This window comes from Trachemys scripta, chromosome 2 (assembly GCF_013100865.1).
Source record: "Trachemys scripta elegans isolate TJP31775 chromosome 2, CAS_Tse_1.0, whole genome shotgun sequence".
NCBI classification, from domain to species: domain Eukaryota; kingdom Metazoa; phylum Chordata; order Testudines; family Emydidae; genus Trachemys; species Trachemys scripta.
In genome coordinates this window covers 47,937,442-47,965,262 of record NC_048299.1, presented here as the reverse complement: position 1 = coordinate 47,965,262, position 27,821 = coordinate 47,937,442, and the positions used below count along the sequence as shown (strand labels likewise).

General features: G+C 44.4%; 1 protein-coding gene across 2 annotated transcripts in view; it reads left to right on the top strand.

The window, feature by feature from the left end:
* COL28A1 (collagen type XXVIII alpha 1 chain) overlaps positions 1 to 27,821 on the top strand; it is a 141,901-nt gene that overhangs the window by 72,549 nt on the left and 41,531 nt on the right. For both annotated transcript variants that reach the window (XM_034760512.1, XM_034760511.1), the window contains exons 24-25: positions 15,526 to 15,594; positions 16,693 to 16,761. In XM_034760512.1, the coding sequence (XP_034616403.1) occupies positions 15,526 to 15,594; positions 16,693 to 16,761 (138 nt within the window). The remainder of the gene's footprint in view (positions 1 to 15,525; positions 15,595 to 16,692; positions 16,762 to 27,821) is intronic.

Below are 27,821 nucleotides of genomic sequence, written 5' to 3'. Positions count from 1 at the left end.
TGTTGCTGGCTATTCCCTTTCCCATGTCAGGTTCTTTGTTTCCCCTCTTCTTTCTTTTAAATATTTTCTAGCAGCTTTTGCCTATGAGATGTTATCAATAATTTTGTGGGTTTTTTTATTCCTCTAGTTTGTTTTGCCTTGGTACATCCTCCATATGCTGAGCTGTGTTTTCCTCCACAGTTGCAACATTTTGTTCTGTCCCTTCCTCACAATTATCCAATGGATGTTCATCTTCACACTTACTGCACTGTAGTTTCCCTTTGCAATTATTTGCTACATGTCCAAATTGGCACCTGTAGCATCTCACAGGAGGAAGACTAAAGGGCTTAGTCCAGAATATCTGATACCCTACGGTTACTCTGGTAGCATCTTTCCCTTAAGAGTGACCAGCACAACTGGTGAGACTTGCTATCATTGCCTCTTATGCTAATTAGCCTCTTAGTTGTTATCACCTTATCTTCACCTATTCCTCACTTTATTTCCTCTTCTGACATTTCAGCTAGCAAACTATGTGCTACCACTCTTGTTTCTGTGAGGAATCTGAGTTGTTGACAGCTTATTTTAATTTTACCTAGCATCTTTATCTTAAGGAGCTTCCTGACTGGTTAGTGAAATGTAAAAACAAAAAACAAGTCTCTGCCATCTCCAGCATTTTTTCTTCTCCACTCTGCAATCTTCAGGGGGCTGCTATCCCCTATCATTATGTCCTTACCTAGGGGTTTTACTGTTATGTAATTTTGCCCATTTCCTTTTCCTGCCTTCCTATTTGCTGGTCCTTCTTCTGGTTCCAGAAAAATCTACCCTTTTCTTTTTTTCTTTGTTTGCATCCAGTCTTCCTCCATGTTTTCCCTATTTTCATTATCCGGCCTGGTTTCAGTTTCATTTGTCATCTCTTCCATATCACTCTGCCTAGCAAAGGCTCAGCCAGCCTGCTGAGTCCAGACTCAGCCACTGCAGCCCTAGCTATAGCCTTCCCAGCCTCTTTCTGTGTTCAGCTTGCTGGTTTTATAGAGCTCTCCCAGCCCTTCCCAGCTGGATTTCCCTCTCAGTTAACCCTGGCCCTCCTTCTCTCAGGTGATGCTGGATGATCTAATTGGCAGCAGACCCTCATTAACTCTGTCAGGCTGTGTACCCTTTCTCAGCCCTATCACAGATAGAAACTTACATTTTCTTTTAAATGAAAACAGATTCTCATACAATTTCTGGATTCCAGCAGCTGGTGCTTTGAAAAAAGCACCAAATATCACAAAACAATCACAATAAAATTGGAAGAGTTGGCAATAATGTTACATTTTTTGCCACACTCAGTAATATAAGTTGTGTTATAACTCTGTTAAAAAAACCAAACCAGAAATTTGGTATATGTGGCATATTATTTCATACCAAGTATTCTGGGGAATTGTTTTGTAACGGGAGCTCTATATATTGAAAGATCACCTAGCGAGGGCTTAACAAACAGTAATAGCCTCCTAGCAGTATGGAGCAAGATATAATGTGCAAGAGATGCCTTTGGGAAAAGATCAAAGTTCGATGTGGAATACCTGTGGCCTTGGCCCCCAAAACTAAAGGGCTGCACCTCCTCAGATGGAGAGGAATTATGAGCCCAGTCAGCATGTGATTACAGATGACAACAAATGAAAAAACAGGGATGAGAGTGAGGACCATCAGGCCAAAAGAAGTGATCCAGAGGGGGACACCAAGCAAAGAACCTCAGCCCATGCCCACTGCTCCTCAATGGGGTCCAAAGAGCCACTGGACACTGCCCAGAGGAACTCTAGCTCTAGATGTGATTCGAGGGACCAGAAAACAGCTCCACAGTTTGAGCAACCCCTCCCGCAATCAACCTTCCTCCTACGTGACTGATGGATGACCATCTTGGATGTGCCAGGAGCTGGGGGAGGAAGACTGCTGTGCTGTGCTGTGCAGAGCCGGGGAGGGAGGTGTGGGCTCAGCCCCAGGTGGGAGCATTTCCAGAGCAGACAATCTTCAGAGACTTTAGCATTAAAATCTAAGGAGTGTCTTCTGAAAATCCACTGTATGCAAAGGTTTCTAACTTGGCCAAATTTTGGCAGATTTTTTGGAGATAGGAAAAGGCATGTCCTTGACACAGAGGCCACCGTCCAGAATTCAACTCTTGGTCCAAAGCCTGGGGGTGATAGAGCTTTTCAAAGAAGAGGCTGCTAGGATCTTTTAACATGGGGAAAACAAGCTCTTTTCTTCTAGCCTTGTTCTCAGACACAGCTGAACTTTTTTGGCTGAAATTTCCCCCCCAAAATTCAGCCTGCAACAGACACTCAGCATGAAAAAAATTCTGCCCAAATGGTTGGAGCATGGCCAAGTTCTAAACAACTGAAAATAGAATTTTCTACTGGAAAATGTTGGGCAACCTATAATTACAGTAGTTTCCAGAAGCCTCAATCGAACAGGGACCCTATTGTGCTGTGGGCTGTACAAAAATATAAATGAGATAGTCTCCAGTCTAAAGAACTAAAAATCTAAGATCACGATCCTCCAGATACTTACATATGTGTTTAACTTGAAGCATGTATATAAATATCTGTAGAAGATATCAACTTATTCCATGTTAATGACCACTACTTTTACAATTAGAAATCTATTGGAGCCAATTGCTATGGTTTTGGACTTCCGACATCATTAAAAGACAGTCATTTACAGACCAAAAGATCTCATTCTTCAATGTAAAAATCTACCTGTGGTGAAACCTCCATTTGGGGGGTTGAGATGGTCACCTCCATTTGGTTGAGCTGGGCCAGTTGGTGGTGAAAGTCAGCATAATTGCACTGAAGTCAAATGTGTTACTGTAAACATTTGAGACTGCAGGAGTGGTAATGCTGCTGGTAGCCTGTACTTTTAAACTGACCTGACAGGCTTAATTGGTTTCTTTCCACCTCTTCCCCCTCCTCTCCCTCTGCCTTTCCACACTTTTGTTTTTCTAAAGTTTTAATGGAGGGTACTTTGAATACTCGTGTGAAATGTTTTGTGTTTTGTTTTGTTTGGGACAAAGTATGATGAAGATCTGCTGTAGTCCATTGGAATTTTTGAAGTAAAAGATCCATGGGCAACCACGGAGACAAATGGTTTAATGCCTTTTAAACAGTCTCAAGGTAAAGACAGCACAGGTTAAGGCAGCTGTGTGGCAATAATTGTACTTGGTGGCTGAGTTGTTAAAAACAAAGTGCACTACCTTAAAAAACTAAATGTAAAAGTAAGTGATTTAAATAAGTAAAAAAGTTACAAATACCTTTTGCAAAAATTGATAATACAGGGTTTGAAAAAAGTAAACATTTGGAAGTTGTGGAAATGGTAAAAGGTAACAGTTATAAAGATGGTAAAGGTAACGATTGTGGTGTTACGAAAGCAAGCTTTTGGTTTAATAATAAAACCCAATTATATAAATGTAACTGTATGTGCAACTCTGTGCAGTCACATTGGATGGAAGCTTGGTAATTAAATTATACCAGGGGTCAGGAAGAGTGGCTACTACCACCACTATGCTTCTGTCCCCAGAAGCCTTTACAGCTATTCTGAGGGAAAATGGGCCACAGAAATGGTCTATAGGGAACTGCTGCAGGCAGCAGGTGGAGGAATAATCTAATCAAAATTATTTGACTATTGGGTAATGTAATCAAAATCACTAAAGGAATGTCAGGGGTTTCTATTGGAACTTAACTTGACTGCCCCTGGCTGTCTCTGGTTGTACAAGATGGGAGTGTAATCAGGGTACAGTTGTGTAACAAAAAGTAATTACAGTGCAAGGGATGTTAGGCAAAAAATAAAATTTTGTATGTGTGCACAGGAAAAAGAAAAGGAAAAGGGGAGCAATGATGGGAACACTTAGCCTTGGGGTGGCTCTGGGGGATCGGACTGTCACTTTGAGGGTGCATGAAAATTCTGTGGGCATGGGGAGGCAGTTACACCTTGTGTAAAATTAATATGGCTAATATAATGTTATGGAGGTTAAACTATTTTTCAGAACATGTGCAGTGTATATTGGAAAAGGGGTAAAAGCAATTTAAACAGGACATATGGGCAGTTTCAGAGTGGCCTCAACCAAGCCTCTGCATTTGTATCCTCAAGCAGGTTTGCATAACTGGCGCACTTACATTGAGTATTTAGATATAGTAGTGGCTTACCTTCTCTTTGTGGCAATACATGTGGAGAGAGTCTCAGCTTTCCTTTTCATGGTATGATGGCTTAGCTCTCTGGTCCAGTCCTTCTCTTTTGGGGCAAAGAAAATTCCAAAATTTTCACACTTTTGTGCAGGGGCTTGCTCTCTACACCCATGGGCTCACAAGCAGCCTTACCACTCAACTTTTCCAACCCTTTCTGGAGAGCTACAGGTAGCTCCTGCTCTCCCTGAGCCTCTAGTTTTCTAGGCCCAAATATTAGCCCCTCCTTAGAGAACTTTCACCAGCCTGAAGACTGTTCCTCTAGGTCTCTTCCCAGGCTCTTTCAGCCTTCCTGACAGTGGCACTGGAACAATTTTTATAGTGGGGGTGCTGAGAGTCATTGAACCAAACTGTGAACCCTGTTTATAATGGAAACCACTTCAAGCCAGGGGGTGCTGCAGCATCCATCACACCCCTTGCTCCAGCACCTATGCTTCCTGCTAAGCTTTTTTGCGCAGAAACATTCAACAGGTCATGTTCCCTTCTCACTGAGACCCTCACAATAAATCTAGTCTCTTCCTTAATCTTTCCTTTATAGCAGAAAGGGAGCACTTTCATAACCCTGCCCCCCTTTCCCAGCACACACTGGTGTCCAGCCTATAGCTCCCAGGGTCCCTCTTACTACATGTCCCAGGATGCATTGCCCTTGGGCTCAATTGGAAACACAGCCTGAGCTGGACCTTGAACCACTCGTACAGGGCCAGCTTTCCCACTGATAATCTTCCTACCCAGTTCACACACACACACATTTAAATTTTCGATATGTAAAATCTTGAGCATCTGACATTCCATTTCCAAAAATTTGGACACACAGCTCTGGGAATACAGACTTAGAAACCACTTCTGAAAAATTGGTCTGCAATGATAAAGGCTCCAAACATCATCAGCCCCCTGAGCAGTGAAGTTGAAATATACTAGGGGTCAAATTTTCTGCAAGGTCTAAGTCAACATAAGTCTACCAGCTGAACATCTGGCCCTACATGCCTATTGGAGTCATGTTATTTCTGTCTCACAATTAATAAGGTCTGATTCTCCACTGTCTTGCATCTTGTTTAATTATTTATACCTGAGCAAAATGAAAACAAAGTTGATGTAAAATACTTCTAAATCAAAAATCTCAAATCTTACCAGTTGTAATGTTTTAACTTACTTTGCACTGGTATGAATGACTAGATAGAGTGCAAGGCAATGGAGATGAATGCCCACACTGTCCCTGCATTACTGATTTGGGGAATAAATGGAATAAGGTAGACCCCTGCCCACAATGAACCTATGATGCCAGCCTCCATCACCTGCTTGTTAAATTTTCAGACAAGCATCTTTGTGCTTTCTTCCTCACTTCCCCTCATGCTTGGGAAGAAATTCCTGTAAACATCTCTGAAGTCACTTCATTGTTCACCTTCACATCCCTTCTCTAAAATTCTTCTTTGCTTTGATGGCGACAATAAACTTAACAATGGCTAGGCAGTTGTTATGTTAGACCACTGCCTATCCCGCTGACCAATATTGTCTCACTGTTTCCTCATACTACCCATCTGTCTATACACATCTATTATCTCTTGTCTTGTACTTAGATTGTAAGCCCTTTGGCTCAGGGACCATCTTTTGGTTCTCTGTTTGTATAGCACCTAACACAATGGATCCCTGGTCCATGGTCTCCTAAGCACTATGATAATACAAATTAATACTAAAAAATAGAAAGGAGAAGTGCATAATACTTAAATAGGTACTCCACAGATACAAGCAGTGGTACTTGGCAGTTAGCCTTGATGGCTATGAGTCAAGAAGATTCATGGAACTTGGTGGTGAAGCTGCCATAGAGGCTAGTTGGCCTGAATCATATATCTCTTCTAGTTTAGGTGCAGTTATGAAAGATTTGGGATAGAATAAATTGAATATTCTGAAGCATAGGAATATAATTGAACTGCTTTTTTAACAGCAGCAAGCAGTTGTTTGGCAAAATCCCCAGCCCTTATAGAAGAGAACATGTTAACATGTTTGTACTGGTCTGCTAAGGTTAAATGGAAACATCTGTTTGGCAGTTCTTTACAGCACTGGAATTTGAAATAAAAATAGAGAAATGAACTTATGATTCATGATTTCCTTTTTCTTAAAAAGAATAAAAAATTAATAGGTTGACTACATGTATTAGCGCATCCTTTATTATGTACAAGTATTAAGAGCTAAGTAGACATGTTTTCTGAGGAAAAATGAGTTTGGACTTCCATCATTATTCCTTTATAGTAGTTGAACTAAAATAATAAATTAGGGTTGTTATCAAAACCACTATTAGACTTCTGTAGCTGAGAACCATGATAAGTATCTTCCACAGTCTTGTGCAGGCTATTACATTGTGATTTTTGTACTGCACCAAATCTCTAAAAGCCCAGCGATGGATTAGAGCCAATACATGCATATCCTTGGTGTTCTGGACATGTGGTCTTTCAAAAGAGTTATCTAAGAAATGTAGATGATTTTATCTGTATCTGTTTACAAACTGTAAGTCCAAATACTGAAAGAACAATGTGTTAGAGTTAGTAATGTACAGAATTATTACCAAGAGTACATTCATTTCAGTGCACCTCACTTAAAAATGTCAATCTAAGTAGGAACTTCTAAAGCTAAATCCTCCCCTTTTCCATCCTCCCTTTTATCCGAGATTACCAGTTCTTGTTCTCATAGACTCATAGACTCTAAGGTCAGAAGGGACCATTATGATCATCTAGTCTGACCTCCCGCATGATGCGGGCCACAAAATCTGACCCACCCACTTCTGGAAGAATTCTCTCCCTTGACTTAGCTGTTGAACTCCCCAAATCATTATTTAAAGACTTCAAGTCGCTGAGAATCCTCCAGCAAGCGACCCCTGCCCCATGCTGCAAAGGAAGGCGAAAAACCTCCAGGGCCTCTGCCAATCTACCCTGGAGGAAAATTCCTTCCCGACCCTAAATATGGCGATCAGCTGAACCCCGAGCATGCAGGCAAGATTCGCTAGCCAGACCGCCTGGAAAAGTTCTCTGTTTTAATATCCCATCATTGGCCATTGTTATTGACCTATTGACTAAAATCACTGTATCCCATCAAACGAACCCCTCCATAAACTTATCAAGCTTAATCTTAAAGCCAGAGAGGTCTTTCGCCCCCACTGTTTCCCTCGGAAGGCTGTTCCAAAACTTCACCCCTCTGACGGTTAGAAACCTTCGTCTAATTTCAAGCCTAAACTTCCCGACGGCCAGTTTATATCCATTCGTTCTCGTGTCCACATTAGTACTGAGCTGAAATAATTCCTCTCCCTCCCTGGTATTTATCCCTCTGATATATTTGAAGATAGCAATCATATCCCCCCTCAGCCTTCTTTTGGTTAAGGTAAACAAACCGAGCTCCTCGAGTCTCCTTTCATACAGCAGATTTTCCATTCCTCGGATCATCCTAGTGGCCCTTCTCTGTACCGGTTCCAGTTTGATTTCATCCTTTTTAAATATGGGAGACCAGAACTGCTCACAGTACTCCAAATGAGGTCTCACCAGTGCCTTGTATAACGGAACCAGCACCTCCTTATCCCTACTAGAAATACCTCGCCTAATACATCCCAAGACCGCATTAGCTTTTTTCATGGCCACGTCACATTGCCGACTCATAGTCATCCTGCGATCAACCAGGACTCCGAGGTCCTTCTCCTCTTCCGTTACTTCCAACCGATGCGTCCCCAGCTTATAACTAAAATTCTTGTTAGTTATCCCTAAATGCATAACCTTACACTTCTCACTATTAAATTTCATCTTATTACTATTACTCCAGTTTATAAGGTCATCCAAATCTCCCTGCAGGATATCCCGATCCTTCTCCGAATTGGCAATACCTCCCAACTTTGTGTCATCTGCAAACTTTATCAGCCCACTCCTACATTTGGTTCCGAGGTCAGTAATGAATAGCTTAAATAAAATCGGACCCAATACTGAACCTTTTAGTACGACCCGCTGCAGTCTCCCCTTTAACCAGTTACTTATCCATCTATGGATTTTCATATCGATCCCCATCTTTTCCAATTTAACCAATAATTCCTCATGCGGTACCGTATCAAACGCTTTACTGAAATCGAGGTATATTAGATCCACCGCATTTCCTTTATCTAAAAAATCTGTTACTTTCTCAAAGAAGGAGATCAGGTTGGTTTGGCACGATCTACCTTTCATAAAACCGTGTTGTAATTTGTCCCAATTGGCATTGACCTCAAGGTCCTTAACTACTTTCTCCTTCAAAATTTTTTCCAAGACCTTGCATATTACAGATGTTAGACTAACAGGCCTGTAGTTACCCGGGTCACTTTTTTTCCCCTTCTTGAAAATAGGAACCACATTAGCTATTCTCCAGTCAAATGGTACCACCCCCGAGTTTATGGATTCATTAAAAATTATCGCTAACGGGCTTGCAATTTCCCGTGCCAGTTCTTTTAATATTCTCGGATGAAGATCATCCGGTCCGCCCAATTTAGTCCCGTTAAGCTGTTCGAGTTTGGCTTCTACCTCGGATACGGTAATGTCAATCCCCACTCCTTTATTCCCATCCGTCTCGCTTCTACTATTCCTCAGCCTTTCATTAGCCTCATTAAATACCGATGCAAAATATTCATTTAGATATTGTGCCATACATAGATTATCCTTAATCTCCACTCCATCTACAGTCTTAAGTGGTCCCACTTCTTCTTTCTTTGTTTTCTTCCTATTTATATGGCTATAAAAGCTCCTACTATTGGTTTTAATTCCCCTCGCAAGGTCCAACTCTACTCGGCTTTTGGCTTTTCTCACTCCATCTCTACATGCTCTGACCTCAATAAGGTAGGTTTCTTTGCTGATCCTCCCACCCTTCCACTCCCTGTACGCTTTCTGTTTTTTCTTAATGACCCCTCTGAGATACTCGCTCATCCAGCTCGGTCTAAATCTCCTGCCTACGAACCGTTTTCCCTTTCTTGGGATACATGCCTCTGACAGCTCCTGCAACTTCAACTTGAAATACTCCCAGGTGCCTTCCGCCTTTAGATCCCTAAATATGTTAGTCCAATCCACTTCCCTAACCAGTCTCCTTAGTTTATTAAAGTTAGCCCTTTTGAAATTGTAAACCTTAGTCTCCGATTTAATTCTGTTAGGCTGGGTCTACACTACCTGTCTGAATCGGCGGGTAGAAATCGACCTCTTGGGGATCGATTTATCGCGTCCCATCGGGACACGACTATCGATCCCCGAACGACGCCAGCGGAGGTGGGAGTAAGCGCCGTCGACGGGAAGCCGCAGAGGTCGATTTTGCCGCCGTCCTCACAGCGGGGTAAGTCGGCTGCGATACGTCGAATTCAGCTACGCTATTCACGTAGCTGAATTTGCGTATCTTAAATCGACTCCCCCCTGTAGTGTAGATGTAGCCTTAGTCTTTCCATTTAGTTTAAACTGAATTAGCTCATGATCACTTGAGCCAAGGTTGTCCCCTACAACCACTTCCTCAACGAGGTCCTCACTACTCACCAGCACCAAATCTAAAATGGCATCCCCCCTCGTCGGTTCAGCAACTACTTGATGAAGGAATTCATCAGCTATTATGTCTAAGAAAATCTGAGCCGTATTATTGTTACTAGCATTTGTTCCCCAATCTATATCCGGGAAGTTAAAGTCTCCCATGATTACACAGTTCCTATTAGTATTTACTTCCCTAAAAACGTTAAAGAGTTCTCTGTCCATATCCAGGCTAGATTCCGGCAGTCTATAGCACACCCCAAGCACTATCCCAGGGGAGGCTCTAGTAGTTCTTTTACCCAATGTGAGTATTTCCCAGACAGACTCCATCTTGTCCATTCCATCACTTATTATTTCTTTACAGTTTACCTCATTATTGACATACAATGCTACTCCCCCACCTTTACCTTTGATCCGGTCTTTCCTAAACAGCACATACCCTTCCATACCTGTACTCCAGTCATGACTACCGTTTTTCCTCCATTTTGTTACCTAGGCTTCTTGCATTGGTGTATAAACATCTTAATTTATGCCTTTTGGCCTCTCTCACATTCATTCTCCCATTTGATATGGACACTGTACTGCTAGTATTACCCATTAGTCTGGTATCCACCTCCCCCCTTATGTCCAATCTCTTCCCCCCGGCTGTATCTGTTCTTATCTCACTGTCCTCCCTCTCAGTGTTATAATCTGGTGTGGAGATTAACTGGACATCTCCCAACCGTCTCCCCCAAATTCCTAGTTTAAAGCTCTTTTGATGAGATGAGCCAGCCTCCCTCCCAGAAGTCTATTTCCTTCCCTACTCAGGTGAAGTCCATCCCGTGAGAACAGTTTTCTGTCCCCGAAAGCCTCCCAGTGGCCATACATCCCAAAGCCCTCTTTATAGCACCAGTCCCTTAGTCAACTATTTATCATCACAATCCTTTCACCCCTTTCCTGCCCTTCTCTAGGAACAGGCAGAATCCCACCGAAGATGATCTGAGCCTCGATTTCCTTAAGCGTCTTCTCCAGCCTGGCATAATCTCCCTTGATTCTCTCTAGCGAGAACCTAGCTATGTTATTCGTTCCTACGTGAAGTATGATCAAGGGGTTCTTACCTGCTCCTTTTAGGATCCTTTTCAGCCGCAGGTCCACATCCCGTATCTTAGCGCCCGGTAGACAGCACACCCTTCTGTTCTCTGGGTCTGCCCTGGTTACAGGCCTGTCTAACCTCCTCAGTAAGGAGTCCCCAATCACGTAAACCTGCCTTTGCCTGGTGACAGTGCGATCTACTAATCTATCCCCTGTTCCTTCTAGTTGCAACCCCTGTCCATTCCTGTTTTCCCTTATAGTCCCCCTTACGTCATCCTGTATCCTCCTGGGGCCCAGAATTGGTGCTGTCTCCATCAACTCCTCCCGTCTTTCTATGGGACTAGCCGCTTGTCTCTTTTTCCTCACCCTGCCCCCTTCAGTTACCACCTGCTGCACCCCTTCCTCGTTCTCCAAACACCCAAACTTGTTCCTGAGCTCTATTTCTCCTTCACTGGCCCTCCTTTTCCTTTGCCTGCTTCTCACAGTCACATGCTTCCACTGCCCTTGTTCTCCCCCCGGCATTCCCCCCTCACAGGTCATAGCCCGTGCTACCCACCTGTACCCCTGAGCATTCCCCTTCAGCCCCCACTTGCCTTTGCTCCATCAGGTGCTCGATCCCCCTTCTAAATTCTATCATGGTATCTACCTGCATCTCCAAGCCTCGGATCTTTTCTTCCAGCAATTCTATTAGGCGGCATTTCATGCACACATACCTCTGTTCAGGTACCGCTGCTAGGACCATGTACATACTGCAGCTGCCGCAAGCAATCATCTGCATTGTGTCCCCTGCGGCTTGGCTCATGGCTGCTGTTGCCTGGGCCCGCCTGCTCAGCTGTGCCCTCTGCACCTGGGGAAACACAGCACACAAGGCACCATGCCCTCCTGCCTCGCCGTCTACCTCCCCCTGTAAACTCCCACTCAAACTCCCCTGTTAGCAGCCCTGTTCAGTGCCTCCTGTGCCACTGCTCGCAGCTGTTTCTGTTTTATCACTGGCTAGCTCAAATCTGTCACTGTGTAAAGTACTACAAAACTCCTTCCTATATAGCCCTACTTGATCAATTCCGTTTTAGCTGTAACTTTCCCAAACTTTCACTTTCCCAAACTTTAGCTTTCACTATAACCTCGTTGTGATACCGCAGCTTTGGCTATTGCAAGGCTCTCCTTTACCATAAATCATATCTTGTATAGCAGGATTCATTTTGAATTTCATCTTCAACACTGCTCATCTGTTTCTGTCAGTGATCTTCTTCCCAATTTACATAATCTTCTAACACTTGTGAAAGTTTTATTTATTTATAGAAAGTTTCCACTCTTCATATCATACCTCTCAACCTTAAAACGTGCTGTTGTGTGACAGAAGAAACTGAAATATGACCAGTGACCATAGTGGGGAACAGCTGTGCTTTGTTGCTTATCATGCTTATCATCACAGTTTACAATATTTTAAAATTATAACTTGTTTTTAGGAATCTTTTCTAAATCTGTTAATTAAATAAGCCAGGTTAGACAGAAAGTTGGAAAAACAGAAACTCGCTCTTGCAAGGACCCGCCTTAGCCTAAGCCTTAGCCTAAGGCTCAGCAACAGGATTTGAACCTTCAGATTCTCAGCACACACTTTTACAACTTGAGTTAAAGATTAACTGGTATGCTATATATGGCCCAGCCAATAAAAGGGGGAATTAACACACTTTGCAGCGGGGCGCTGGAACAGTTTTTATAGTGGGGGTGCTGAGAGCCATTGAACCAGACTATAAACTCTGTATATAATGGAAATCACTTCATTCCAGAGTGTGCAGCAGCACCCCCAGCACTCCTAGTTCCAGCTTTTATGCATTGCAGGTAGTTTGCGCAACTGCTAGACAGCAGTAGAAGGTTGGAGGATCACGATTCGTGTCTGTCCATGAACAGGGCTTGTGGTCTCGTAGTTACAGACAGGATGGCTAAGTATCTTTATTCTGAAAGGCAGTGTGGTTGAATGAAGGAAACTTGGGTTCTTTCTTCAGCTCTGCAAGAAGTGATCTATTGCAAACTCAATAAATTTACTTGCAAAATGTCAGTGGGGATGGAGGAAGAGAATTATATTCCTAGCAGTTGTGGTCAGGGCCGGCTCTAGGTTTTTTGCCGCCCCAAGCAAAAAAAATTTTGGCTGCCCCCACCCCAGCCCTGGGCTCCCCCCCGCACCCACCTGCTGCCCCAGCCCTGGGCTCCCCCCCGCCCACCCTCCTGCCACCCCAGCTCTAGGCCTCCCCCCACCTGCACCCCCCTGCCACCCCAGCCCAGGGCTCTCCCCCTCCGCACCCTGTGCTGCCCCAGCTCTGGGCTCCCCCCTTCCTCCCCACCAGTGCCCCCCCCAAACACCCCCTGCCACCCCAGCCCTGGGCTCTACCCCCTCCACCCGCACCCTCTGACGCCCCAGCCCTGGGCTCTCCCCTCCTGCACACTCCTTCCACCCCAGCCCTGGGTCACTGGTAACTCGCTCCCAGGGTGGGTCATTCAGCAGGAATTTTGGATGTGCACAGAACACAGACAGGTTTGGGTCCCATATGGTTACAGAACTGCAGTAAAGTGGAACAATTTTCAGCTTGTGTGATTGGAGGATATCTGGATGTACATTATAAGACTGTCCTCCATAAATGAGGAAAAATTGCGGTGCCTTTATTATTCTTTTGTTCCACTCTTTGTTTCTATGGGGAATTTGCCAATGCAATATCACTGTCTCCCTTTTAAACAAATAAAACTAAAAAAAAAAAAAGGCAATGGCTGCTGAAAATAGCAATTCCAGTCCTAATAACCACTGGGAAGCATTTCTTGCTCAATTTTATCCTACTTTTTCTACAGCAAGTTACAGTATATTTGATTTGGGAGTAATGAAGTAACAGCTGCTCAAATTGAGCTTGAGCACTCCTGAATTTGGAGGTGTTCAAATCTGCAAGGCAGATGCTAGATTCCCTTTCTGAATATTAGCTAAATCTGGAAAGGAAAAGTCTATTTCTGCTTCCATGGCTCAGAAGTGGAAATCCTCCTACATGCCTGGTACTGTATCTAAAGCTGCCCAGGTCCAGTAGTCTCCCCTCCCTTACTTTTCATTTTAAATTCTAGTGGATCCACATACCTCCCTTGCTAGGCTTCAGATAGAGAGGGGCACTGTCCATTTAGTCCACCCAATTCTTTCTTTGGGGGCTGCAAGGTGAGGTCACACCAGTATCCCTAATCCGGTCTGGGGATGTCTTCTGAAGGGGATATCTGGGCCAAAGCCTTCTACTCCTTGGGCACACTTGTTCCCCATTCACAGTGCCACCCCGTTCTAGCAGTGAGCTCTCCATTTACAGCAAGCTGCAGCATGAGGTTTCAGCTTTCATACTCCCTCCCCCTCCCTTTCCTGTTGATAGCGGCCAAGGGAATGCTAGGAAATGTAGTTCTTTCCCTGCTCCAGGGCTGGCTCTATAGACAGGGAGCTAACCAAGGAACTACAGCTCCCTATGGATCTCAGCTCCCGGGCTGGATCCCTGCTGGCTGCCGCCCCTGCAAATGGGCTGCCCCAAGTACCTGTTTGCTTTGCTGGTGCCTAGAGCGGCCCCTGCATGTGGTATTACTCATTAGTAAGGCTTTTGAAATGCACAGAAATATAAGCAGTGGAAAATATGAGCTAAAAACTCATGGTCTCCTGATTCAGTGCATTTTCCCCCTGAATCAAAGGAGATTGTGCAGGAATTTCTCTTTCTTTCTCTTCCCCACAAAGCACTGTCTGGCTCTGGAGTACTGTTGAACCTGGAGGCTGATTTACCTGAAAAAAAAAAAATCAGACATTGTGACGAACTGGGACTGTTCTTGCTGGGGTGTGTGAATGCTGACAGGCGAGTGTGGCTAGGATGGTCTGCATCGGGGGATGGGAGTCTGCCCGAGGGAACATACCTGAGCTTGTAATATGAGAACCCAGGAAGGGGTTGGAGGCCAGGTGACTCCGGGGCCCGGGAAACTGAACAAAGGCTGTGGGAGGGGTCGCTGAAGGGAGAGTGTGGGAAGCGAACTGGAGAGATGGCTGGGAGGCAGAGATGGCTCTGACCCCCCCAAAGGGGGGTGGGCTGGGATGCCCTGGGACCCCAAGCTGGACCTAACTGAGAGGTATCCTGTTGTCTGTGCCTGCAAGACCTGTCTTGGACTGTATTCCTGTCATCCAAATAAACCTTCTGCTTTACTGGCTGGCTGAGAGTCATGGTGAATCGCAGGAAGCCGGGGGTGCAGGGCCCTGAGTCCCCCAATACTCCGTGACAGACATACCACAGAATCCAAGACAAGTTGAGGCTGACATTTCATGTTCTCAGTATTGTGAGTCTCCAGTGCTAGATCTCATGAGTCAAGCCCCAAATAGTCATGAGATTAATAAGACAGTCATGAGGTTTTTTTTAAATAATAATCCTTTTTGTTGGCCTCCTGGTTTCTGAGCCTTTAGGGTGCACTCACTTCACATTTTCAAACTCTTCTTTGCAACCACTGTGCCTAGGAACATACTTTTAAAAAAATGAAACCTGAGGTTCTCCTGGAATCTCTCAATTCCAGAAGAGGCTGTAAAAATCAAATAATAACAACCCACCCCACACACACAAGTATTGTGAGACTTGCAATAAAATCACAAGAGTTGGCAACACCGTGATCTATTGTCCCCAATAGTTTCTTCATATATATGTTTGTCAGTATATCTTGTGTGTCAGTGTTATTTACAGTCCAGTTGCTGATACAGTGCTTGATTTTTTGTTTGTATTTAGGGTAACCCAGGACTAACTGGAGCACGTGGGCTACCTGGACCAAAAGGAGATGGCTATCCAGGTGCACCAGTATGTATTGTTCTATGTAATTTCTTAATGGCAATTAGATACTGTACTTGGTGTCCCAAGTAACATGAATAATTTCATGTATAACAATAGTTATGTGGGTATTAGTTATGGGAGTTTGCTGCTTTGAAGGGTCTAGACCCAGTTAGGTTTCTTTCTCATTTGAAGTAACAGGAACATTTTGTTCACATTTTGGAGGCCTCTAACTTCTCAGCTTCCTTGTTTATTTAAAAAAAAAACAACCAACCAACCCCTTCCCTTTCCTAAATACAGGCGTAATCCTGCAAATAATTACCACTGGGCATGATGTTTTGGTTTTTTTAGTGACACTACTCCTGCTAGAAAGCAAGTGATCCCACCCCCTCCTGCCTCATGACTTCTCCTGCTCACTCTCTCCCTCCCCCCCGACTTTTCCCCTCTCATATTCATCTGGTGTCTTTCCCCTCACAGTTCAAAGATACTATAGCTTCCCATATCCAAAAACCCACTCTTGACCCCACACCACCCCTACATCTCCAGTTACCTCACTCCATCTCCCTTCTCCTGGTCACCTTCAAAATTATTGAACACACCATCTATAACCGTTCCTTCAAGTTCCTCTCCCTCACCTCCATCCTGGATCCCCCTCATGCCACTGAAACTGCTGTCACCAACATCTCTAACAAACTCTGCTTGTAGAGTTGCTAATTTTGGTTGGATGTATTCCTGGAGATTTAATTACATGACATAATCTTTAATTAAAGATTAATCTTTAATTCCTGGAGACACCAGGACAATCCTGGAGGATGGTTAACCATATCAGCTTGGCTAAATCTAAGGACCTGTACCCCATCCTCCTGGATTTCTCAGATGCTTTTGACACTGAGAGTCATGCCCTTGCCCTGCTTTGGATTTTGTGACTGTCTCTCCTAACAATCTGTCTGTTCCTTCAGTGTCCCTCTTGGTATTTAAGGGAAACCACTCTTCAGTACATGTAAATAATGTTAAGCTTCTGACAAAAATATCCAGTAGCAAAAATGTAGAAATTCGAAGCTAGGGATGAAACGCCTTTCTTTCTCATGGTTTAGGAAACTACTCACTATTTCTCTGGTGTTGTGCTAGGGACCTCCAGGGCTGCAAGGCTCTCCAGGACCAAGAGGCCCAAAAGGCACAGGAGATCCTGGACAAAAGGTACCAGTGCTATAGTAGTGCATACTATTAAAATAGCAGACATCTCCAAAATATGAGTCCAGCAAACCTGAGATGCATGTCACATATGATGAAATGGTGCAGTCCCTTCTCATGCCTTGTATCACTGTCAGGTGTTGATTGTAACATCTCTGGCAGAGTGAAAGCCCTTCTTTGTTTTATATACCCACAACCCCACAGAGAATTGTCACAAATCTACAGAATGTCTCATCTGAGTGCTGGAGTTTGCATTTAGAATGCAGAGAGAGCTGCAGAATGTCATGCAGGCAGAGAGCTGCCTAGTGACTATGTCTCTAAGGAGATTCACATACGTTGCCTGTTCTAGAAAATACCATACACAAAATATCTTGTACTGATGATAAGTGTACTTATGTTTTCTGACAGGAATATGCAAATATTTGAAGAGTAGGAATGAAACTCCCATATTTTGGGAAACCATGTGCTTTTAGGGGACGACAACATTTATTTTGTTTCTCTCCGTTCCCATCAACTTTCTCCCTCCTGCCTTCTATTTTCTATTTGAAATGTGCAAATCATTAAATACTGCCCTGTGGGATACTGTAAAGCAGTTTCTCTTTGTTCTCTTTCCTCCAGATTTGTTTTTAAATGTAGCAATTGCAATGCAGCTCTGTGGTGCAACTATCAGATTGTCTAGAACATTAAAATACTTTAGGTGACACTGCACATACTATGAAAACAATGTGGAAGCATTTCAACTCTACGTTTCTAATCACATTTGTCACCTTTAGTTTCCCCAGGTGCAATGCCTCTCAGCCACTAAGAGTCTTTGGAGTACTTTCCTAATACCTCACTAGTCCATTTATTTTCAGTGTTATAATTTTTTTTAAATCTTTTTTTAATTCTGTATTAACTACTCTTTCCTGGGAGTCATAGAAATGGGAGCACATGGTTTCCCTTCATTTCTAGGTTTGTCTAGGAGAAAAGAGAGCCAACTGGTATTTTTAGGACAGTCTTTTATCCTAAGTTTTCTCAAATCTTTTACATTTTCACAACCTTTAATCTCATGATATATGGCTACTATATATTTAGCCTATCAGGCTACAACCAGATTCTGGGGATTGTCTTTCACCTACAGGTGACACATTAAAATCTGGACCAGATGGGTAGAAACCAAAAATCATCAATTGGAAACAGTTTGTTCTTCTTCGAGAGATGTCCCTGTGGGTGCTCCACTACAGGTGTTGGTGCGTCCCTGCGCCTTCGCCCGGAGATTTTTGCAGCAGTACTCATAGCGGCCACGCATGCTCAGAATCTGCCCCCCGCTGTGACTCTAGGGTAATAGAACGCATGCGTGGCCGGTCTCCTCAGTTCCTTCTCAACCGTCCCCGGCCTGAGACGGAGCTCAGCAGACTCATTAGAGAATCCTTCACTTTTGCCTTAATTATCCTTTAGAAACCAGTTTTCTGTCAGTTTTCTCTGTTAAATTAGTTACTTACCCAGTTTATCTTAAAAAAAAAAAAAAAAAAAAAAAAATTTTCCTGTCAGCCGCGGCTATGCCGGGCTCCACCGGTTTCAAGCGCTGTGCTATTTGTAAGGAAGCTATCCCGTCATCGGACGGGCACTCAAAGTGTATAAAATGTTTGGGGGAAGCTCACATTCCCCAAAAATGTGCCCACTGCTGTAAACTCAGCTCCAGGGCACGGAAAGACAGGGAGCTTAAACTCAAACTGCTCCTGCTTCAAAAATCTATCGGGTCAGTTTCAGACCCAGGCATTGAAGCCGGCTCCGCTACCCGACACAGCCCCCCCCCCCCTCAAAAAAGCTCAAGAAGTCTACGAAAAAGGGGCACCTTTCCTCACCGAGCAAGACTATGAGGCATAAAGTTTCTCCAGGCAGATCGACGATCTCTCTGCCTGTGATCCCTCGCCTCAGCAATTTCCATGAGCCAGGCTCCTCCGGAACAGCGCAAAAGCCGCCTGAGGCTTCAGCGCCGCCGAGAGGCTCCGGTGCCGAGGCATCAGGCTTCCAGTTGCCTGCCTCAGTGACGGCACCGTTCGGCACCGCAAATGAGACGGTGCCGACATTCCACAGCACGCCTCACCCGAGGCAGCCCGACATTTCTCGCCCGGCACAGACCGCGGCACTGATGCCTGCGGGGCATTCTGACACACAGATCACAGCCAGAAGCCCCGATCGCAGGAATGCTCTTGTGCAGCAGCCTCTATCGGCTCGGCTTTCATCTCCCGCAGGAGCTGCATTCACTCATTTTACCCAGACAGCTGATCTTCTAGTATCACCTACCTTGCAGTCTCCGCTCATGAATGCATATTCTTTTTCAATGCCTGAGTCAGGATCTGAGCAGTTTTCCTCCAGTGAGGAGGAATCAGATCCACAGGGAGTTTTTTCCCCATATCATGACTCCCAGCCCCGGACCCAGAGCAATAAGGGCTATGGAAATACTACCTCATCCCACTCTCAGGACCCTGCCCCTTGGGGGATGAACCCCTGGATGGCACCACCTATGCCCTACCCGCCACCATGGCAATACTGGACACCATGGGCATCATACCCTCGGGAACACATGCCCCGTGGCCACTCGACCAGGCGCAACACTGATCCAGCGCCGTCTCCTAATGCATATGCTAGTGACACGAGACGCCTGGCAACACAGCCACGTTCCCAGGATAAACCTAGCCCTTCCCCTGGTCCAACAGACCCGGAGTTAGCACCGGAGGAAGCATTACTTCCCCTTCCTCCCACTCCCTCTGATGAATATACAAAATTCCAGGACCTCTTTAAGAGAGTTGCTACTGACCTAAACATTAACCTGGACGTGGTTCCCGAACAACAGCATGAGCTAACGAACATCCTACAGCCCCCTTCTTCCTCCAGAGTGGCACTCCCAATTAACGCAGCCCTTTTAGAACCCGCTAAGTCCATCTGGCAGACTCCAGCGACAAGCCTACCTACCTGCAAGCAAGCGGACAAGAAGTATTTTATTTCTCCAAAGGACTCTGAATTCCTTTTTACTCACCCAGCACCAAACTCATTGGTAGTAGACGCTGCGAACCAGAGGGCTAGACAACAGTATTCTCGTTCTGCCCCACCTAACAAGGATAGCAAACGACTGGACCTGTTTGGTCGCAAGGTCTATGCATCCTCCACCCTCCAATTTCGTATAGCTAATTATACTGCAGTCCTGGCAAAATACGACCATAAAAACTATAATAAGTTAATGGACTTTATTGATGACATTCCAGAACAAAGAAAACAACAGTTCAGAGCTATAGTTTCTGAGGGCCAAGCCATTTCACGCACCGCTCTTCAAGCAGCCCTCGATGTAGCCAACACAGCGGCAAGATCTACCGCTACAGCGATAGTCATGCGACGGGGCTCATGGCTCTCCTCTTCCTTTTTTCCTCGCGAAGTTCAGAACACAATTGAAGATCTTCCCTTCGACGGTGACAAACTCTTTGCTTCTAACACGAATGAAGTGCTTCATTCAATGAAAGACTCCAGAACAACCCTCCGGTCTTTAGGTCTCCAGGCACCTACGGCAAGAAGACGACAATATCGATACCAACCATACCACCGGCCACGTTATCCCGCATTTACACAACCTTCCCATAGACCGCAGGAACAGCAACAGCCGCAATGTCCACGACCAAGATTCCAGCGACGTCGCCCAAACTCTACAGGGGCGCCTCAACCCCCACCAGCTAATAGGCAGATTTGAAGACTTGGTCGAGGGTTTAGAAAGCAACGCCCTCACTTCAGCCGGCACACCAATCTTTGGACCTTTTTTCCAACAATGGAGGAAGATTACCTCCGACAAGTGGGTCTTAGAGGTAGTTACAATTGGATACGTCATCCCCTTCCTCTCCTTACCTCCCACCCACCCACCCTCCCCGTCCCTCTTCAGGGACCCTTCTCACGAGCAGCTACTCCTCCAAGAAGTGCAACATCTCCTTCATCTGGGAGCAGTAGAAATCGTGCCAGAGCGACACAGAGGGAAGGGTTTTTACTCCCATTATTTCTTAACGGAGAAGAAAAATGGGGGATGGCGACCAATCCTCGATCTCAGGCGGCTCAACAGATTCATCAAAAAGCAAAAGTTCAAGATGGTGACCCTCACTACCATAATCCCAGCGCTGGAGCGCGGTGACTGGCTTTCTGCCCTCGACCTACAAGATGCCTATTTCCATGTCACTATACATCCGGCCCACAGACGTTTCCTCCGATTTACCCTTGGTTCCACACATTTCCAATACAGGGTACTCCCCTTCGGCCTATCTACAGCCCCCCGTGCTTTTTCCAAACTTCTAGCTGTAGTCACTGCCTACCTCAGGAAACAAGGGGTCGTAATATTCCCTTACCTCGACGATTGCCTCCTCAAAGCTTCATCATTCGACGAGGCGCTCCTGTTCACATGGCTCACAGTCGAATGCTTTCTATCTCTCGGCCTACAAATAAACAGAGACAAATCCACATTACGCCCCACCCAGCACCTGCAGTTCATAGGCGCAGACCTCGACTCTCGGACGGGGCTAGCAGCGCTCCCACCCGATCGCTTCAATTCCATAAACCAACTGGCCACAACTATTCGCAACAGCCCTCAGGTAACTGCCCGAGACTGCCTGCAACTACTAGGTCACATGGCCTCGTGCACTTTTGTCATCCAGAATGCACGCCTACACATGAGGTGCTTCCAAGCATGGCTGGCGACAGTTTACAAACCGAACATGCATTCTTTGAACAAGACTCTCTCCCTGCCTACTCCAGTCAAAGATTCGCTACGTTGGTGGACCGTCCACTCCAACCTTTGTTCTGGAGTCCCGTTTCTTCAACAGGCTCCATCACGCATTCTGACCACCGATGCATCTATGACAGGGTGGGGTGCACATATGTCTCATCACACAGTACAGGGACTATGGTCACCAACCGAGACCTCCCTGCACATAAATGTACTAGAACTTCGAGCCATTCGCAACGCGTGCCGTCACTTCCTGCCACTAATCAAACATCATCACGTACGCATAATGATGGACAACATTGCTTGCATGTTTTACGTAAACAGGCAGGGCGGAGCTCGTTCCCATTCGCTGTGCACAGAGGCTATGAAGCTCTGGAATTGGTGCATTGCGAACAACATCCGGGTATCAGCAGCCTATCTTCCCGGAATCATGAACACCACAGCGGACGAACTGAGCAGACGCTTCCCATGGGACCACGAGTGGGAGATAGACGACAAAACCATTCACGAGGTATTCAGCATCTGGGGTTACCCAACAATAGACCTCTTTGCAACTGCAAAGAACAAGAAATGTCTCAATTTCTGCTCCAGAGCAGGACTGGGCAAACATTCCCTGGGGGACGCATTCATGATCTCATGGCACCGAAACCTATTCTATGCGTTTCCCCCGATACCAGTTCTCAACAGGGTTCTGATAAAAATACGAACGGATCGAGCCAAGGTGATCCTCATTGCCCCATCGTGGCCCAGACAACCATGGTTTCTTCCTCACCAGAATGTCAATCCAACCACCAATCTCCCTGCCGCTTATTCCGAACCTTCTATCTCAACAGCACGGTCGTTTTCTCCACCCCAACCTGTCCATGCTTCACCTCAAGGCCTGGTTCCTACGTGGTTCTCCCAACGCGAATTAGATTGCTCCGAACAAGTTCAGGAGGTGCTCCTACATAGCAGAACGCAATCTACTCGCAAGACCTATCTTCAAAAGTGGAAACGATTCACACATTGGTGTTCTGCCAAACATCTTTCTCCTACCTCGGTACCTCTTTCGTTTATATTGGACTATCTCTTGGGCCTTAAGCGATCCGGCCTTTCTTTCAGCTCCATCAGGGTCCATTTAGCTGCTATTACGACTTTCCACGACAGAATTGATGATACGTCTGTCTTTGCTCACGCTACTACGAAGCGTTTCCTCAAGGGCCTACAAACCTTATATCCAGACATTAAACAACCGACCACCCCCTGGGACCTTCATCTGGTACTGTCTGCCCTAACTCAACAACCCTTCGAACCCCTAGCCACGTGCTCCCTTTTACACCTCTCCATGAAAACAGCGTTTCTAGTGGCAATTACTTCTGCCAGACGGGCAGGAGAAATAGCAGCTCTCATGGCTCATCCACCATATACGATATTTTTTAAAGACAAGGTTACCCTCAGATTGCACCCCAAATTTCTTCCAAAGGTACACTCATCATTCCATATTGATGAACCCATACACCTCCCGACTTTTTTTCCGAAACCACATGCAAACTCCTTTGAAGCCTCAATGCATACACTAGATGTTCGCAGAGCCTTGTCATTCTATTTGGATAGAACCAAACCCTTTAGAACCTCCTCGAGACTTTTTGTCTCTGTTGCAGAGCGCTCCAAGGGCATGCCTATTTCTACCCAGAGACTCTCGAACTGGATCTCCCAGTGTATCCGGCTGTGCTATCAGATGAAAGGGGTTGCACCTCCAGATGGCATTAGAACACACTCCACTAGATCTCTGGCTGCCTCCATCGCGTTCTTACGCAAAGTTCCCTTGGCTGACATTTGTAAAGCAGCCACCTGGTCATCTGACCATACTTTTGTTAAACACTATGCCCTTATTCAAGGCCCTTTATCTGACATACGCTTGGGCAGGGCGGTACTCTCAACGGCCTTCCTACCAGATCCGAAGTCCCTACCTCCTTAAGATACACTGCTTTTAAGTCACCTGTAGTGGAGCACCCACAGGGACATCTCTCGAAGAAGAAGAGGAGGTTACTCACCCTGTGCAGTAACTGACGTTCTTCGAGATGAGTGTCCCTGTGGGTGCTCCACTACCCACCCTCCTCCCCTCTACTTCGGAGTTGGGGGGCCTCCGTGGTAGAGAAGGAACTGAGGAGACCGGCCACGCATGCGTTCTATTACCCTAGAGTCACAGCGGGGGGCAGATTCTGAGCATGCGTGGCCGCTATGAGTACTGCTGCAAAAATCTCCGGGCGAAGGCGCAGGGACGCACCAACACCTGTAGTGGAGCACCCACAGGGACACTCATCTCGAAGAACGTCAGTTACTGCACAGGGTGAGTAACCTCCTCATACTTTTTCATAAAAAACTCAATCACCGCTGACTCCAACTAGCAATCACATCCTAATGGCCAAGGACTGAAGGGGAGATGTAACCATCCCCTCTTATTCCAGGCAGAACTGAAGCACATTTGCAGTATGTAGAAAGCTTGTATGTAGTATCTTCTCTGTGCATGACAGCCTGCAATGCTGTCAGCTTGGCATGTTTCATTAACAGTAAATTCACATTTTTTAAAAGAAACCACCTGATATTAAACTTTATTCCATTGTGAGTGCAAGATAAATGTAATTCTTTGGACAGACACAGACTTTAAGGAGATCATTTTAATTATTTTGAACAGCAATGAGATATTGAACATTGTTCAGATTTACTAAATCAAGGTTAAAATGCATCAAAAGCACAATGTCTAATTGTAACTAGTTAAAGTAAGATACTATGTGGTCATGTAATATTTCATTATGCCAGAAAGTAACACACTGGAACAGCTAATAAAAGATACTGTTATATCAGCCATCCATTATTTATTCCATTTATGTATAGTGAAGAGTCTTGTAATAATTTGATTTACACTGCATCAAATCAGGTCCGGCAAGCAACTTGCCTCTTGTGAGGAGTCCCATTTAAGCCACTGGGACTATTCACATGAGGAAAGTTAAGCACATGCTGTTACACTGGAGTGGATCATGACATGAGTGCCTACCTAAGGCCAGACTGTCAAAAGCAGGGAAGATTCCCTAAATTGGTGGTATGTTCTATAATTAGATATCACCAAGCCAGTACCAGATGTGAACTCCTGGATTACTATAACATTACTATAAATACACTAAAGAGTCTCATACAGTCCTCTTAGACTCCCCAGTCTATCTTGTCACCCAAACAAACCACACTTATTGATAAACGGTAACTTATACCAAAAAAATCAAATATTCTTGGTTACTACCTGTCCCAAGACCCCAGTCACTTCCCCGAGTCAAGTTGCACTGTAGATCTTACAGAGATAATACTGGTAGACAATATTATAATAAACTAACTATAGGTTTACTAGCTAAGAAAAAGAAATGAGAGCTATTGAGAGGTTAAAGCAGGTAAAAATATACAGACTGTGATGTGCCTGTACATAATTCCAAATGGTAGCAGAGATGCAGTAATTTGCCAGTTTCCCAAAAGTCTCTCAGGTTTACCCAGAATAACTTTGGGGATCTCAGTCTTCTTGTTCCGTTATTCTGTCCTGTTAGAACCCATACAGCCCAGAGATGCAGGATCTTTCTCTGAATCCATACTTAGAACTTCTCCGAACAGAAAACAAGCTGACAAGGTCACCACCCACGAGGGTTCATTCTTTGATTGGTGGAGAGGGAAGAGCGCAGTGACCACACGCAGTGACCACTTGCCTTCAAATATGCACGAATTAGTACACCTCTACCCCAATATAACGTGATCCGATATAACATGAATTCGGATATAACGTGGTAAAGCAGTGCTCTGGGGGGCGGGGGGAGGGGGTTGCGCGCTCCGGCGGATCAAAGCAAGTTCGATATAATGCGTTTTCACCTATCACACGGTAAGATTTTTTGGCTCCTGAGGACAGCGTTATATTGAGGTAGAGGTGTACTTTCCTGTTAAAGTTTTTTATTTGCATTACACAAGGCTTCTTTCTTGTTTGATGGGTGATTTAGTTCCCAGGTCTATACAATGTAAATGTTTGCCATTATATTATAAAAGGATACAGATAAATGAAAACAATGCATGTAACGTAATTAGCTGTCATGATGTTTAAACACCAAATATATTCTTATACAATTAACAATCATATTGATCTATACTAACACAGAAGTGAATTGGCCTGGGGCTTTGGCATGAGCTTGCACCTGCCAGCTACCAGCATCACACATGTGTAAATGGTTGCAGGATTGGGGTCTAGAACAGCTCAGAAATTAGAACTAATTCATAGATTTCCACCTAATGCATAGAGATTCTGCAATGTTCACTGAAGGATATATCTATTTTTGCACGTAGTCACTTAAAGCCAGGTCATGTCACTTTATCAAAATGTGTGATAAATGGAAAATGTTCTACAGTAAACTTAAGTGTAACTTTAAACCTGTCAAAATTAAGTATTAAGATATCATCCATATTTTAACAAATCAAGTGCTAATTAATTGGAAATCTCCATAGAATGCTATTAAATACAAATGGGCCTCAGTGAATTAAGTGACAAAAGAATTTGGCAAAGGCAAGTAAATCAGCAACATTCTCAAACATTTATTGGAAACTTCAGGTGGGATTGGAATCATCATGTAAATTAGACACACCTTCCACATTGTTGTAGACTTATTCCATGTTTTTATATGAAACATTAGAATTGTGTAGTTTGGGTCTGAGAATTACACTGATAAAAATGAGTTGTAATAAAGGTTGTCTTTTCAAATTATTAAAAGACCGGGATCTCATACAATACAATCAGAGCCATGTGTTATAGAGGGTTACAGACAAAAACTTGGAATCTGAAATCAGATCTCTTCAGGCAGACTTCCATTGAAGTCACAGGGGCTGCTTATGAAGTTCAAGGACCCACCTATTCTATCTGAGTGTGGCCAAAATTTATAATGGAATTCAGTAGCAATGGGATACAGAATGTAGGAGCCTTGGTCCAAGCAAGCTGTATGGAAAAGAACCTTGAAGGAGTAGCTCTCTTTGCATTTCAAGCAATTAATTTAGGGCCAAATCCTGGTCACATCAAAATCAGTAGCAAAACTTTTACCAAGTTCCACGGGAGTATTATTGGTCCTTAACATATCACAGTGTAACACGGACAGACCTTGGTCGTCGGTGCGCAGGATGGAATCTGGGGCCTCTGGAGCTCAGTTTCCTGAGCCTCCACTGCATGAGCTAAAAGTTAGCTGGCCCTTAGCTAAGGCAGTAGAGCAGACTCATTAATCTCTAAGTGGTCTCAATGCCACTAGCAGGGACAGAACACCACACTCAGGATGTGTGTGGGTTACAACAGCATGATACTATATGTCAGAACTAGAAATTCAAAAATATGTTTATCTATATGGCCTGGATTAAAAATTTAGAGTTAAGGATATTTTACTTAAAATTTAACTTATTTACATTGTTAATTTTTTAAAAAATAGCTTCTGTTTCATGCTCTAACTAGGTGGATGTATATCTTAAGTCAATCAAAATGAAATATTTAATTAAACTAAGGTTTTTTTCCTAATCAAATGCTTGACTCTCTCCAAAGAGAATGGCTGTAAGTGTTGCAATGTGGGACCATTGTACCACAAAAGGGGTAATATCCTGATAATACATCTGTAACTTTGGTGCAGTGCATCTATAATAAACTTGACTGGAGAGCAGATAGTCAAAGAAAGAAAAAGAAAGAGAGACCAAAGGATCTGATCTTTTTCTCTCCTCTGTATACACAGGTGTAGGAATTCTTGTCTTTTCCCACTCTGTAACCTAAAGCTATCTGAAATGCCAGAATTCCCCCAGATGAGCCCAGAAACTGGAGACTTGGTAACAGTTTTTACAGACTGTCAGATTTGAAATAAAACTTTGGCACAATGGACCTCCCACTTCATCCCCCCACAAAAAAATGAGTACAATCAGTACACTAATCTCTACAATTAAAAAAAGCACACTTGCTTAACAAAAGAGACTCAGTCATAAATTTGCATGCTAGTCAATCTGAAATTCCACTGAGTACCATTATATAAGAATGTTCCATACATCTGAATTGCAGCTCTGTTCTCCCTGCTTTCGGAGTAGGTTCACATATGTGTAAACTACAGAATAAAAATTTTGTATAACAGAAGCGTGATTCACATGAAAACAAAGTTGAAACATGTGGAATGCATTCAGTATAGACAGCACCAAATTTTCTATAGCATAGACAGCAAGGGCATGGGAAGCTGGTACTTAATCACAAATGGATATAAATGCATTACGGCTACCTGAAGCAATGGTTAAAGAAATGTATATCCTAGAC